Source organism: Staurois parvus, unplaced genomic scaffold (genome assembly GCF_062004578.1).
Source record: "Staurois parvus isolate SC_StPar_1 unplaced genomic scaffold, SC_StPar_1.0 ptg000362l, whole genome shotgun sequence".
Classification (NCBI taxonomy): Eukaryota; Metazoa; Chordata; class Amphibia; order Anura; family Ranidae; genus Staurois; species Staurois parvus.
The window spans coordinates 12,146,405-12,161,690 of NW_028318158.1; the positions used below are offsets into that span (position 1 = coordinate 12,146,405).

At 39.7% G+C, this 15,286-nt stretch overlaps 1 protein-coding gene across 2 annotated transcripts in view; it reads left to right on the forward strand.

Moving 5' to 3' along the window:
- Positions 1-3,394: 3,394 nt before the first annotated feature.
- Positions 3,395-15,286, forward strand: part of LOC149456445 (calpain-13-like) — a 112,768-nt gene continuing 100,876 nt past the window's right edge. For both annotated transcript variants that reach the window (XM_089685117.1, XM_089685118.1), the window contains exons 1-2: positions 3,395-3,555; positions 10,672-10,900. In XM_089685117.1, the coding sequence (XP_089541243.1) occupies positions 10,679-10,900 (222 nt within the window). In that variant the 5' untranslated portion in view covers positions 3,395-3,555; positions 10,672-10,678. The remainder of the gene's footprint in view (positions 3,556-10,671; positions 10,901-15,286) is intronic.

Consider the following 15,286-nt stretch of genomic DNA (forward strand, 5'->3'; position numbering starts at 1 on the left):
AGTAGAGGCTTCATAGCGACTAACAGAACACCGACGCCCTACAATATGGGGTATACCCCCCTGCTCCCTTCGGTGTGATGCCCCAGCAACGTAAATCAACCTAAATCACTCAGACAGACCCTACATAGTGATATTTGCTAACGTGATAGCTCTGATTTCTAACACTATCCTTGATCATGCTAAACGCTTGCATCACATTGAAAAAAAATGACCAACATGTTCTCGGCCCCCAACAGCATGGTTGATGTACATGCAGATCATGATATTGAAATCCAACAACCAAAGCTCAAGATAGCAGACCTAGAACACTGCTCTATAAGAAATAACATTAAATTCCGCAGCATCCCAGAATCGGTCACTCCTGACGCCTTGATGCCCTACCTGCAACAACTGATGAAACATCTTATCTCGTCACTCAGTGCTATCAAAGCAACAATTGACAGAGCTCATATAATCCCAAAACCATCCTTTTTACCCGCATCGGTCCCTAGAAACGTACTGGTCCGGGTTCACTTTTACCATATCAAAGAGCAGCTTATGGCAGCTGCGAGGAAATCATCAGCGCTCCCCACATCCCACGCAGGTGTGAAACTGTATATGGATCTATCCAAAGCCTAATACTTAATATTACTTAACAGAAAAAAGCTGATCTCAGTCACCAAAGCCCTACGTAATAGTGGTATAGGATATCAATGGGGTTTCCCTACCAAACTCCTCATAAAAAGACAGGGCAAATCTTTTATAATCAGGAATCTGGAGGAAGGCATTGACCTCCTCAAAGAATGGAATATCCTACCTGTCGATGACCACCAACGTTCTCCACACCAACCTCACCATATGGAGGGCGAATGGACCTGACTTAGACCTAACACCTGATCGGTATCGCCATGTGAAATCTATCTTTTACATGTTGCTGAATGGCCTCGGCCTAAATTTTGTGACCTCCAAAATGATAAAGTCATTATTATGGCAACCTGTTGTTGCCATGGTTCCTACACTACCCCGTTTGACAGTAGCCATCCAGTCTACCCATACGTCTTGTACTTTCAACAAGATTTGTTTATATTTTCATTGTCTGTTCTTTATTGTTTGTACCAGTCTACCTTACTCCTATTATTTTTGCTATGTTTCTGGCAATCCTTACCACAACTCTCCCATATGAGTGACCATGCCTTCTGCGTTGAACTCCTCAGCTGCCCATCGTTGCATCAAATGCATAAGACCTACAAAAGTGCAATAACTCTTTTATACAGAATACGTATTCCAACCTCTCCTCAAGAGATCTTTCTGAACCAACTCCTCTGCATCAATGGATGCCTAAATGGTATTAAAATAATATCGCTCAACACCATAATTCCCCCTATAAAAGATCGTCAATTACCAAAGACACTCATTCTCTACATGCAGACATTGTCTTCATCCAAGAGACACATTTTGCTTCCTACAAAACACCCCTCTTTAATATGAGGTGCTTTTCTACAAAATATTTAGCTTCTAATGCCAAAAAGATAAACAGAGTCATGACAGCAATCAAATACTCACTTAAATTCCATCTCACTTCTGATTGTGCTGACCCCCCGGGGCCGCTTCCATATTTTAGTTTGCCTTACCAACGATACTCAATATACACTAGTATGGTCCAAATTCCAACCAAATTCAATTTAGCAAAAATCTGTTTACTCGGATTTCCTCTCTCAAAAAAGGCCACCTAATTATAGGAGGAAACTTCAATATAGTTGGAAACGTTCACCTGAATATGTCTTCTGGCAAACGGCCCTCAAATCACAGCCTGAACCAATTTCTTCACACTAATGACCTCTAAGACATTTGGAGATGCCAGCACGGATCAGAGAGAGATTACTCATATTATTCTCTCTCCCAACTCTTGTACTCCAGAATAGATTTCTTCCTCACGGATAAATGGACATTACAGCACATCTCTTCGTCAACAACAGGATCAATAACGTGGTTGGACCATGTACCAATTAGTATCACGATTGGCATACCTAACAGACCTTCCATCTCTAGTCCCTGGAGACTAAACTCCACATTGCTGATGGATCCTGCTCATCAGAAGTCCATTATGGAAGTCCACTCTTTCTTTTGAAACAAATAGCACACCTGATGTTTCTATAAATATATTATGGGCTACCTACAAGGCCTATATGAGAGGGATTTTTATAAAGTTAAATTCCCAGGTGCTGAACTGAAGGAGGCGCCAGATTGAGGAGGTTTTAGATTCTATAAAAATTAAGGAAGATACGAATAAAACTAATGAAGCCAACCCCGCTTCCTTACTTGTGGAGAGAGATAAACTTCATTCTCTTCTGCTATTCAAATATGACCTTAACCTAAAGAAAATGAAAGCTAAATACTATTCTCTATGTAACAAAGCCGCATCCCTTCTAGCTAGGTCGGTTAAACATCAACGACTTAAAACCAAAATACATTCAATTCACCAACCAATTTCAAACTCACCTGTGGCAAACCCTTCAGACATAGCAAACGCCTTTGCCGACTTTTACCAATCCCTATATAACCTTAAAGACGGCAAGGAGACTCCTCAACCGTCTCCTTTTGCCATACAAAGATTCCTACAATCGGTTAAACTCCCAGCTCTCCCCTCCTCAACTCCAAACCATCTTGAAACCATTCCACCCTGCGGAAATTGAGTGATGTCACATCCTGCTGGTGTGTTCCAGGTTGGTTACTAGACTCCTTCCTACACAAATGTCACTGGATCATCTCTACAACACCACCACTCTGCAGGATTGACCACTACAGTGTCTCTTACCATCTCCATCAGCCCAGCTGCTATTGCACTAACCACCGGTGGCATCTGCCAGACGTTTTGAGGAACGGTCATCTCAAATATACACAGATGAACTTATTTTATTACTTCTTTTGTGAGTGTTTTTAATCCTTTGCTATTAAATACAGTGTTAATACTACACTCAGACGGGCGCCTCCTGTCTCTTTCCTTCTGTCCCTGCATGAAACCAGAGCAGGCAGTAAAAGGGTTAATTAGATGCTCGTTTTGATGCGGTAAATTCCAATTTGTTTAATTTATTTATTATTGAAGATTGGACTGTTGTTTCATGTTTTATTTTGCCTATTATTATTTGGTTTTAACTTTTATACTGCCTGTTTTTTTCCCCACTCTATGCAAAACAAACGTTTTTACTGATACTTTTATTTAAAGCAGCTTCTTATAGTGCTTGCACATTTTTTTTAATCCTGTTATTTTAGTAAATATCTTTTTTCGTGCTCGCTCAGCGTTGTTGCCGGAGGGGTGTTTATAACTTGTTCTGACGTGTCTGCTTAGTCACTGGATCACACACTGGTAAAAAAAAGAAGTTGCACATCCCCTAATAACCTGTGTGATCAGGTAGCAGCCTCATTGTAAGCTCTGGCCTTTTCAGACTGTACATAAAGCTCCAGGTGTTCTATACAAGCCAGCCTGAGACTGAGACAAATGCAGAGGTGTCAGAATACCTACACATCTACATAGGAGAGAAGTTCCACTCTTGTGTACTCCAGAGACGAAAGGAAAATGTAAGTATTTTATTTAGGTATAGAAAGTAATTGGTTGCAGAACCCTGCAGTTATCCTGTGATCATCCAATAAATAAAAGGATAGTGCAATTGTAAGGTGAACATTAGAAAGTGAGGTTACTCAAAGTGGCAGAGGGACGTACACAGGGAATTCTAGAACGTTTGGTAAAATCGGAAATAAACAGCAAAGTGCAAAAGAAACTTTAAGTATTCCATGTGCAGTCTTCCCTGGGCAAAGATAAAAAAGAATGTTTTTGCAGCAAAGAGGAATCAGTACAAGCATTTGTTATCTTTCTTTCTTTCTTTTTCTTTCTTTCTTTTTTCTTTCTTTTTCTTTCTTTCTTTCTTTCTTTCTTTCTTTCTTTCTTTCTTTCTTTCTTTCTTTCTCTCTCTCTCTCTCTTTCTTTCTCTTATCTTCCTTCCTTCCTCCTCTGCCTTCCCTCTCTTCTTCCTGTTCTGCACAACTGTTTGTGCTGCTTCACCATTTCCCAGTCTGAGTTCTGCTACACAGAGATTGTAACAGGCTTATGCCAAATCAAATTCAGATATATACACTTCAAGATTTAGATATTCGAAGATTTAGAAACTAATAAAATCAGACTGAAACAATTTTAGGTACTTACACAGCTTTCATTTAAAAAAATATATTTAAGTATGCATTAATGAATAAGTAGCTGCATTAATGTATCATATATGTTTGCCTAGAGATCAGCTTTAAAGTATAACTAAAGGGAAAACATTTTCTTTAGTTTTAAACAGAGTGGATATTGATTAGAACACCTGCCAGTTTTATTGCTGTCTGTGCCATTAGGGAGATTCACCCTCTCTATTTGTCCTGTGTACCATTATTTAAAAAAATGGAAATAAAAGAAAGCCTCAAATTTTGGGTTGTCCCCAGAAAAGAACCAGAGGGGAAATCTTCCAATAGGGACACTAGTTCTGAGTTCTGGTGATCTTAGGCTCTGCTTAGGTTTGATTTCTACTTTGATGCAACTTTGAATCAACTTTCATGCCATACAACTTTGCCTGTGTCCAATGCAAATGTAATGTCCTGTAAAGTCGGATCCAAATTACATCAGATGAGGATCCATCTTGGAGGTGATTTCTATTAAAATCTATGGGCACAAGTCGGATAGAAGGCGCCTTGAAGTAATAAAGGAACCTTTTCTAAAGTCAGAGTGATTTCAGTAGTGCTAATTAAGACAGCTCTCACTGACCAACATGGGATTTCACATGTCATGCAACTTGGGGTCTCACAAATCAGATTCCAAGTCACAGCAATGTGAACTGAGCCTTAAACTAATGATTTATATTTTTATTTACTATTTACATAAAATATTTATTTTAATATTAAATTTTATTATAGACATGGATCTGGTATTTTCTAACGGAAGAGCACAGCAGAAGCTGTTTGTTTTTAGAATGTTTCTTTCTCTTAGTTAAAGTTTGTGTATAGTCATATGGGACAAGGATGGATTGGTATGAGAGAGGGAGAAGTCATTTTTCTGAGTTTTCAGGTATGTGTAGTTTGTTTTTGAGCTATTGCACACTGTAAAAAACTGAGAAATTAGTATTAGCTTGGTAAACATATGAAAAGGACCTTAGATCGTCAGCTAATAAAAAATATTTATTCACAAGCAGAAATTATAAATATATGTTAAATATATTATTAAATGTATGTGGCTATGTATAAAAAATAAATATATGTTTACATTTATTTAAAAAAAATAGAAAAACACTGTGAATTATCATTATTATAAGTTAGAATGCAAAGTTTGATAAAGATGAATTTCTTTTTTTTACTTATGATAATTGCTACAGTTGTTGAAAAAGGAAGAAAAGTTTTGCCTTAATTCAGATAGTCATTGATCACTACTCTTCCTGTTGAGCAATTTCTACAGAAAAGAGTGTTAATGTCTCAACACCTTGCCTCAAGGGAAGTCTAATTGTGTTGGAAAAAAATAGCAAAAATGTTTGTAGTATATAAAACGCTTCTCCATTATGAACTATGACACTATGAACTTAGTTTCGCAATGTTTTTGGAGTTGTTTTTAAAAATAAGAGAGATGGATTATTTTGTACTCAGCTCCACTTCTTATTAAAGTGAATCTAAACCCAAAAACAAAAATGTTTATATAGCAACTGATTGGGTCCATAATCTGTTTCTCCTTCTGACAATCAGTACTGTGCTGTGCAGGAGGCTTATGCCAAATCAAATTCCTGTATCTACACTGCTTACATTTAAAATATATACATTTATTGATATATTTCTGAATATGTAGCTGCATTGATTTATGTCTTTTAAATCTTCCTTGAGTTCAGCTTTAATTTATACCTTTTTAAATTAATAATTAGTATTTTTATTTACTGTTTATTTTATAAATGAATTTTTAACACACCCATGGCACTGGTATACTCTAATGAGATAGCGCAGCAACGCATTTACTTATTCTCTCTGTAATTTAAAGTCTCAGCATAGTCATGTGGGGCAGAGATGGAGGGGGAGAGAGGGGAGGAGACATTTCTCTTAGTTTTCAGGTATACATAATTTGTACTTAAACTATTACGTAAACAACAGAGCGGTAAGGATTAGCTGGAAAACACATGAAAAAGATCTTAGATCTTTAGCTAAAAAAAATATTTTCATATGCAATATTATACATTTGTTAATTATGTTATTGCAAATATGTATCAGCATAAAATAAAATATGTTTTTACATTTATTTTAAGAGCTGAACATAATAATCAAACAAAGAAAGAAAAATATACAAAAATACTGCACGTTATCTTTATTAGACTTTATTAGGCAAAGTTTAATAATCATAACATTTTTATTGTACCTGATATACTTCTAACAAAGCTAACAATAGGAAATCTAAAATTAATTAAGATCTCCAAGGTTTTTTGTTTTGTTTTTCTAATCACGATGATTGTTGTAGCTATTGTTTTGCGTCCTTTTGCCATTTGCAGCAATATTTATAAAGGGGGGAAACATTGGCAAGCCGTCGGTGGAAGAGAAAGATGAAACTCTGTGGTTTACTGCAGACAGTCACGGTTCATCCTGTTTAGCGAGTTTTACAGAAAAGAATGTCATCGGTTTGGTGCTAAGTAGTATGCCCCGAAGGAAGACTTTGGTGCCTGAAAACAGCAAAAACTGTTTTCAGTTGTCTCTGTTGTACACTGCAGAATTCACAATTTTCACAATTTTTTTGAAGTTGTTTGCTTGAAATATAAAACTGTTGTAAGGCAGAGAGAAAGAGAGAGAGACAAGAATAGATATTTTTGTACTCAACTTCCTATTAAGTAAATTTAGACCCAAACACAAAAATGTAGTATATCGTAGTTTACCAGTCCTTAGATGTGGTGGCTGTATTAGTTTTAATCTTTAGGCTTATTTACCTTTATATTTACCTGGGTATCCTGCCTGTAACACAGTTCCTGTCCTAGGGTGACAGTTTTGCTCACTGTACTTTATCAGGACAACTGAAAAAGGACAGAACTACAGAGACCTACCCCTTTCTTCTGCATATACCCTCTGCCATAACTCAGGAGGAGTTCACTAATCCTCAGACATAACTTGGAATGCTTTAAAGCAGTTCTTCAGTCAATTCTGGAAAAACTTAAGTTCAGCAGGTACAAAAGCTGTTGCTGCTTACTTTTAATAGACAGACACCTTTTAACCACTTGCCTACAGGGCACTTATACCCCCTTCCTGCCCAGGCCAATTTCCAGCTTTCAGCGCTGTCACACTCTGAATGGCAATTGCGCGGTCATGCAACACTGTACCCATATGAAATTTTTAGCATTTTTTTGAGACAGATAGAGCTTTCTTTTTGGTGGTATTTAATCACCTCTGGGATTTTTATTTTTTCTTAAACAAACCAAAAACCACTGAAAATTTTGAAAAAACAAATTTTTCTTAGTTTTTGTTATACAATTTTGTAAATAAGTGATTTTTCTCCTTCACTGATGTGCGCTAATGAGGCTGCAGTGATGGGCACTGATAGGCTGCACTGATGGACGCTGATAGGTGGCACTGATGGGCACTGATGAGGAGGCACTGGTAGGTTGCACTGATGGGCATTGACAGTCATCACTGATGGGCACTGAAAGGCAGCACTGATACATGGCACTGATAGGTGGCACTGATAGGCAGCACTGACTGGCACTGATAGGCGGGGCTGACTGGCACTGTTAGGCAGCTCTGACTGGCACTGATAGGCGGCACTGACTGGAACTAATAGGCGGCACTGACTGGCACTGATAGGTGGTACTGATTGGCAGCACTGATAGGTGGCACTGAATGGCATTGATAGGTGGCAATGACTGGCACTGATGGGTGACATTGAAAGGCAGCTCAGATGGGCACTGATATGTGGCATTGATGTGCACTGGTATGCACTGATATGTGGCATTGATGTGGCACTGATGGGCACTGGCACGTGGCATTGATGAGCACTGACTGCTAGCACTGATGGACACTGACAGGTGGCACTTCTGGGGCCACACTGATCATCAGGGCACACTGATCATCAGTGCCCTGATGATCAGTGTACATGTCCCCTCTGCGGAAAGCCGATTACTGGCTCTCCTATCCTCTCGAGCTGTCAGCGTGACAGCTCGAGAGGAGAGAAATGCCGATAACCGGCATTTCCGTGTTTACATGTGATCAGCTGTGATTGGACACAGCTGATCACATGACCGCGCCGCACATCTTCTGCTCTTTCCATGATCTGTGATCCGCTGTGTCCGTGGGACACAGCGCACCGGCAATCGCCGGGCTGCGCGCTCCCTGAGCCGCGCATGCGTGGTGAGAATGCAAGGACGTCATATGACGTCCTATCAGAACGAGAGAACCACCTTGCGCCCGTCATTGTACTATATGGCGGGCAGAAGGTGGTTAATAAACAGACACTCACCTGTGCAAGGATCCAGCGTCATCCTCACCCAGGGCGGGTTCTTCACTGGTCTTTAGTCCCCAGTGGTGGCATGTTAACTGTGGGCAGCTGTCTGTGACTGCTTAAGGCTTCACAACTGGCTGCTCGCTGTGCATTCACAAACTGTGCTTTGCTTAGTGAATGGTCCCGTGGCCTTCTGGAACCTGTGACGTGACCCAGAAGGATTCGGGCAGGAAGGGGGGAGGAGAACTTCTGCTCAGATTGGCTTGTCGATCCAAGTGGAAGTGGGAGCAGGTACTTTTCAAAACCAGGTTCCAGCTCCCCCCCCCAAAAAAAAAATATGTGCCAAAATTTAAAGAGGGGGGGGGGAGGAGGAGGAAAAGTTCACCCTTTTGGGTGAAGTTCCGCTTTAACTGATAACAGTGCAGCACAGGCAGTTATCATCTGACAAGATTTCTGGCAACATCAACCCTTTCAGTGGCATATAATTGTTAGGAGTTACATACCCTTTAAAGCGGTAGTAAACCACCCAAAAACAATTCCAAAAAATCTTCTTCCTGCAGGTTAAGAGCATAATGTGCTAGTATGCATCACACACTAGCACATTATGAAAGACTTACCTGAAAATGAAGCACTCCAGTGGAGCACTGTCACAGCTCCCTGAGGCTTCCAACTTCATTCCGACTTCCTTCTGGGGTCATGAGCTTTGTCCATCTGATTGGCCGAGCCGTGATGTCGTCACTCCTGTGCTTGAGCAAAGGGAGTTTCACCCGTGGCACTGCTCTCTCAATGGATGACGTGCATGCGCTGGTGACATCACCATCGCTTCTACAGTAAATATCTCCTAAACAGGGCACATTTAGGAGATATTTACAGTATCTACAGGTATGCCTTATTAAAGGCTTGCCTGTAGGTAAAAGTTGCCTAAGTGGGTTTACGTCCACTTTAAGGTTGAAGCAATGTTGCGGTGGAGGAACTCAATTCTTTAAGTTATTAAGTGCTGTTAATAGATGGGACCCCTTATTTTGTGCCCCTTATTGCCCCTCTTTACAAGCACTTCATATAGTCAGATCATACCAGAATGAAGACCATCCTCCTACACTCCCTTTTCCTCATAACAGCTCCACATATCCACAACTGCCATCCAACAGTATCTTCACATACGTTATCTACCTAAATCCAGACTGACAAAGGCCTGCAGGCCACCTTGACTAGAGACCACCTTCACCTGTCCCCAAACCAACAAGAAACCACAACCACTGAACAATGTTAAAATGTATTTGGCCCAACTAATAAAATATATTTGTATTTAAATGTGTGAAACAAGGATTGGAAATAGAAGGGATAGCAAGAGAAAAGGGTAAAAAAGAGCAAGAGAGGTAGTCAACCCTTCTGCACACAATCGGGTTGACTTACTAAAGGCAAATAGATTGTTCATTTTGCAAGAGACATTTCTCGTAGCTTAGTGAATGCAGCTAAAATTCACTTTGCAAATAATACCCAATCATGTGCAAGGAAAATAAAATTAACCATATCTTTGCTTGTACATTTTTGGATGATGGAAGTCGGCACACCTTACCTACATTCACTATGCTATGAAAAAATGGCCTTGAAAAGTGCAAAATTCCTTGCAAAGTGAAAAGCCTATCTGGCTTTAGTAAATCAACTCATATGAGTATAAAAAGATAGTAATAGATGGTAGATATGTCTGCATGGTGTGATATGTATATTGGAGTGTGGAAATCCACCTCACTCTAAGTGTCCGTTCACATATATGCATATTGGATGCAGTGTGAACAGCATCCATTCTGTATGCCATTTGAAATAACATTGATTCCTATTTTGACTGTTCACATATGTCAGGTGCACTGGCAGTGCGGATTCAGTGCAGATTGAAAAAGAGTCCTGTCCAATTTCTGGGCAGTTCGGTCTGGTTCAGATGCGGATTACAAGCTATTGACCTCTATGGGAAGCTTCCAAACAGCATATGTCATCAGTTGTGAACAGGATTAAATCCTGACCTGAACCTGATCTAAACTTGACCTAAACCGCTGAACAACTACAGTGTCAAGTAGCTGTGAAAACTAAGCTTCAATTTGCACCGCACATGTGTGAATCCACACTAATTCTTCTTTATGAACATTTCTGGGTAATGTTTTTATTGACAGCAGAACTCATATATAAAACGCATACACTAAGAATATATTTATTTTTTTCAGTGTCACTATGAACACCTCTAGATCTGGTCTCCAGGTCAGAAATGGCACCCTGGATAAACCACGCAAGTTTTACAATCAGGACTTTTATTCCCTGAGAGATGGGCATCTGAAGAGGGGAAGTTTGTTTGTTGATGAAGCCTTTCCTGCTAACCTTAACAGCACTGGATATGGAAAAGACCTTGATATCAACCCAAAGAACATAGAGTGGAGGAGACCAAGAGAAATTATAGTATGTATATTACAATGCATAATATATATATATATATATATATGGGGCGTTCAAGTCAAACCAGGACTTCTAATTTTACAGGTATAAAAAGGGATGTTAGTGTGGCAGTGCTACGCACAGTAGTAAGTGGCAAGTGTGTCCTATTACTGATAGGTGGAGCACATTTTGCGGGCCAGTCCAGAGACCGTTAATCAAGATGACAGACAAGAGTGTTAGTGTGCATGGAACAGCATGTTGGTGATGGAGTTTCTTGTGAACAAAAGCATAAAACTCTAATCTACAGAAGACTTCAAGCACAGTACGGTGATGAGACGCTCAGCTGCAGTAAGACATTTGAATGGTGTAAACATTTCAAGGTCAGTCGTACATCCATCAGTGACAATCCCAACCTTGGCCATTCCCAGTCCACAGCAATCATTCCTGTGAGCATTCAATGTGTGAAACACCTGATCCTAGATAATCGATGTATAACCTGTCCTGAAATTGCACAAGAGACAAATATTTCTGTGGAAAAAGTGAATACAATTCTGATGAAGTAAAGCAGTCTGTCCTAGGATGGTTGAGGTGTACTGACAAATCTTTCAATGCTTCCAGGAATTAGCTAAGTACTGGGATAAGTGTATGAATGTAGCAGGGAAGTATGTAAAAAAAATAAATGCAGTTTCCACTCCTTGGAATTGTTCTTTTATTATATAAACACAAAAGTCCCTGTTTGACTTGAACGTTCCTCGTATATATATGCCAATGGTGGCTCACAGCATTTCCAGAAACTATAGAGCAGCAGCCTACCCTGTCACAACTGTCTCTTCTTTTTGAAGCTTTTGCTTTACTTGTCCATGTTTTTTCACCAGGAAAGACAATAAATCATATGAAGGGGCTACTTGTGATTTGTAATTCACCTAGTCAATGAAAACCTGGATAAAAATGCAAGAACTTTTAAGAAAATCATTGATGTACAGTATATAATCAAAAAGTATGTACACCACCAGTTCAGGTGTTTCCAGTAAAGTGAACTGTCACTGTAGCATACTAAGACATTTTTAACATTTTTGGAAAGGCCCTTTTCTGTTCCATGCTGACTGTCCCTCTGTACTCTGCTCCATAAAGACATAGCTTGGCTAGTTTCATGCTGTGGGCCTTGAGTTGACTGCACATAGCCATGATTTCAATGCTAAGGAACACATTTGAATTGGAAAGCCAGGTCTTTTCATCTGACATAAGCACCTGATTGCAAAAATGCTTTTTTGGCTAAATGCATACAATTTCCCAAAGACACACTCCAAAACCTTGTGGAAAGCCTTCTCAGAACAGTAGAGACTGTAATAGCTGCAAAGGAGGGCCGACTCCATAATAATGTCCATGGTTTTGAAATGAAATGTTCAACAGGCTCATACAGGTGTAATGGGCAGAGGTCCACAAATTGTTGATCTTTAATATGCATCAGGTGACTCCAGGCAGACAGACAGAAAAATCATCTTCTTAAAAGCATTTGTATTACATTTACCAAATGTGGTAGTTATATAGAAAATACAAAAAGATATAAAACATCAAAAAGATATAAAACTTCAAGTGGATGAGAATTGCAAACTAACAATTAAATAAATTTGGGTAAAAGGCATAATATACAGTAAATGAAGAGAAAGTACAACACTCATTACTTTGCAATCGAGAATATTATATAAGAACATAAAAACATTTATTTCTTTTTGTTGTCTATTGATGCTTGTATTATATTTTTATCTTACCCTAAAATTGTTAGTTTGATTATTAGGTACTTGCGGCTGTGTGTGATTAATATATTGTAGTGAGCTTCCTGAGCCATTTCATTCCCTTTGGTGTTTGTAGTTATTCCAAGACATCTATCTGAGGTTTAAACTGATTAATCTCTTCTGTAGGGACAGCTTCCCCATTAAATGTTATCTTGGTACTTCTAAAACTTTGAAAAAAATACCTTAAGGGTGTGAAGCACTAAAAGATGAAATGTACTCAGCATTATATATAAATCAAACATATTTATTAACAAACAGCAAATGATAACAGGATAAGAAAAATAATACAATATATGTCAATAATGTAAAAAATATAGTAGACAAAAGTTCCTTGTTTGTATGGTTGTATCAGTGCTTGCTTGTGTGTCTGTGCATGGAGATGTCTAAAGTATGTGTGTCAAAAAGTGAATGTGTACAATCCTAGAACAGAACAGATATACGCAGCACATGATGTAGTATGAATCTATTTTGTCAGTGTCAATCAATCAGAAAGATGTTTAGCAGAAGGGAATGCCAGCCTTTCCATACTTAGTGAAGTGCAACTTTTAACGCATTCCTATAAAAATCAATTTAATCAAATAATCGCACAAATGCTGCTATAAAAATGACTGTTCTTTTATGCACATATGCCCTAATAAGGAAACATTGCAGTAAAAAGTTAGCAATCATAAAGAATACTCCTTGTAATAATTGATTTTTTTTGCACAGTCTCACTCTGTTTCAAATCAAATTCAAATTGTACCGATCCTCATTTGAACTGTATACTATTTTCCAATGAATTACACTTTTCTGGTCCCAAAAAAAACTTTACTGCAGCAACGTTACAGATAGAGATGAGCGAATCGAAGTAGCCGAAGTGGAATTCGAGTCGAATATCGGAAAAATTTCGATTCGCGCCGAATCCGAAAAATAGCCTAATTCGGACGCGCGAATCGAAATTTTTCCGAAAATGGCGGCTGACATGTGCGGCGACGGAGCGGGGATGTCTGGGAAGGCGCGCAGACAAGGCGCGCTGACCCATAATGCATTCCTCAACGACATGTGATCGCATCAGCCAATCAGCAGCCAGCCAGCTAGCACTGTGTAATGGTCGAGCTATAAATAGCGGCCATTTTGGAATTCTTCATTTGCCTGCAGTCATTGAACAGAGGCAGACCGCTCTGTATTAGGGACAGGGACAGAGTTAGGGCCACAGAAACGATACTTGGGGACAGAGAAACGATACTTAGGGACAGAGAACTATTACTCAGGGACACAGAATTGTTAATTAGGGCCACAGAATCGTTACTTAGGGACAAAGAAACGCTAGTTAGGGCCACAGAATTCATACTCAGGGACAGACAGAATTGTTACTGAGTGCCAGAGAATTGTTATTTAGGGCCACAGAAACGTTATTAGGGCCACAGAATTGTTACTCAGGGACAGACAGAATTGTTACTGAGTGCCAGAGAATTGTTACTTAGGGCCACAGAAACGTTATTAGGGCCACAGAATTGTTACTCAGGGACAGACAGAATTGTTACTGAGTGCCAGATAATTGTTACTTAGGGCCACAGAAACGTTATTAGGGCCACAGAATTGTTACTCAGGGACAGACAGAATTGTTACTGAGTGCCAGAGAATTGTTACTTAGGGCCACAGAAACTTTAGTTAGGGCCACAGAATTGTTACTCAGGGACAGACACAGAATTGTTACTGAGGGCCACAGAACCGTTACTTAGGGCCACAGAATTGTTACTCGCACAGACACAGAATTGTTACTCGCACAGACACAGAATTGTTACTCAGGGACACAGAACTGTTACTGAGGGCCACAGAACTGTTACTTAGGGCCACAGAATTGTTACTCGCACAGACACAGAATTGTTACTCGCACAGACACAGAATTGTTACTGAGGGCCACAGAACTGTTACTTGGGGCCACAGAAACATTAATCAGGGACACAGAATTGTTACTGAGGGCCACAGAATTGTTACTCGCACAGACACAGAATTGTTACTCGCACAGACACAGAACTGTTACTGAGGGCCACAGAACCGTTACTTAGGGCCACAGAATTGTTACTCGCACAGACACAGAATTGTTACTCGCACAGACACAGAATTGTTACTCAGGGACACAGAACTGTTACTGAGGGCCACAGAACTGTTACTTAGGGCCACAGAATTGTTACTCGCACAGACACAGAATTGTTACTCGCACAGACACAGAATTGTTACTGAGGGCCACAGAATGTGTTACTTGGGGCCACAGAAACATTAATCAGGGACACAGAATTGTTACTGAGGGCCACAGAATTGTTACTCGCACAGACACAGAATTGTTACTCGCACAGACACAGAATTGTTACTGAGGGCCACAGAACTGTTACTTAGGGCCACAGAATTGTTACTCGCACAGACACAGAATTGTTACACAGGGACACAGAACTGTTACTGAGGGCCACAGAACCGTTACTTAGGGCCACAGAATTGTTACTCACACAGACACAGAATTGTTACTCGCACAGACACAGAATTGTTACTCGCACAGACACAGAATTGTTACTGAGGGCCACAGAACTGTTAGTTAGGGCCACAGAATTGTTACTCGCACAGACACAGAATTGTTACTCGC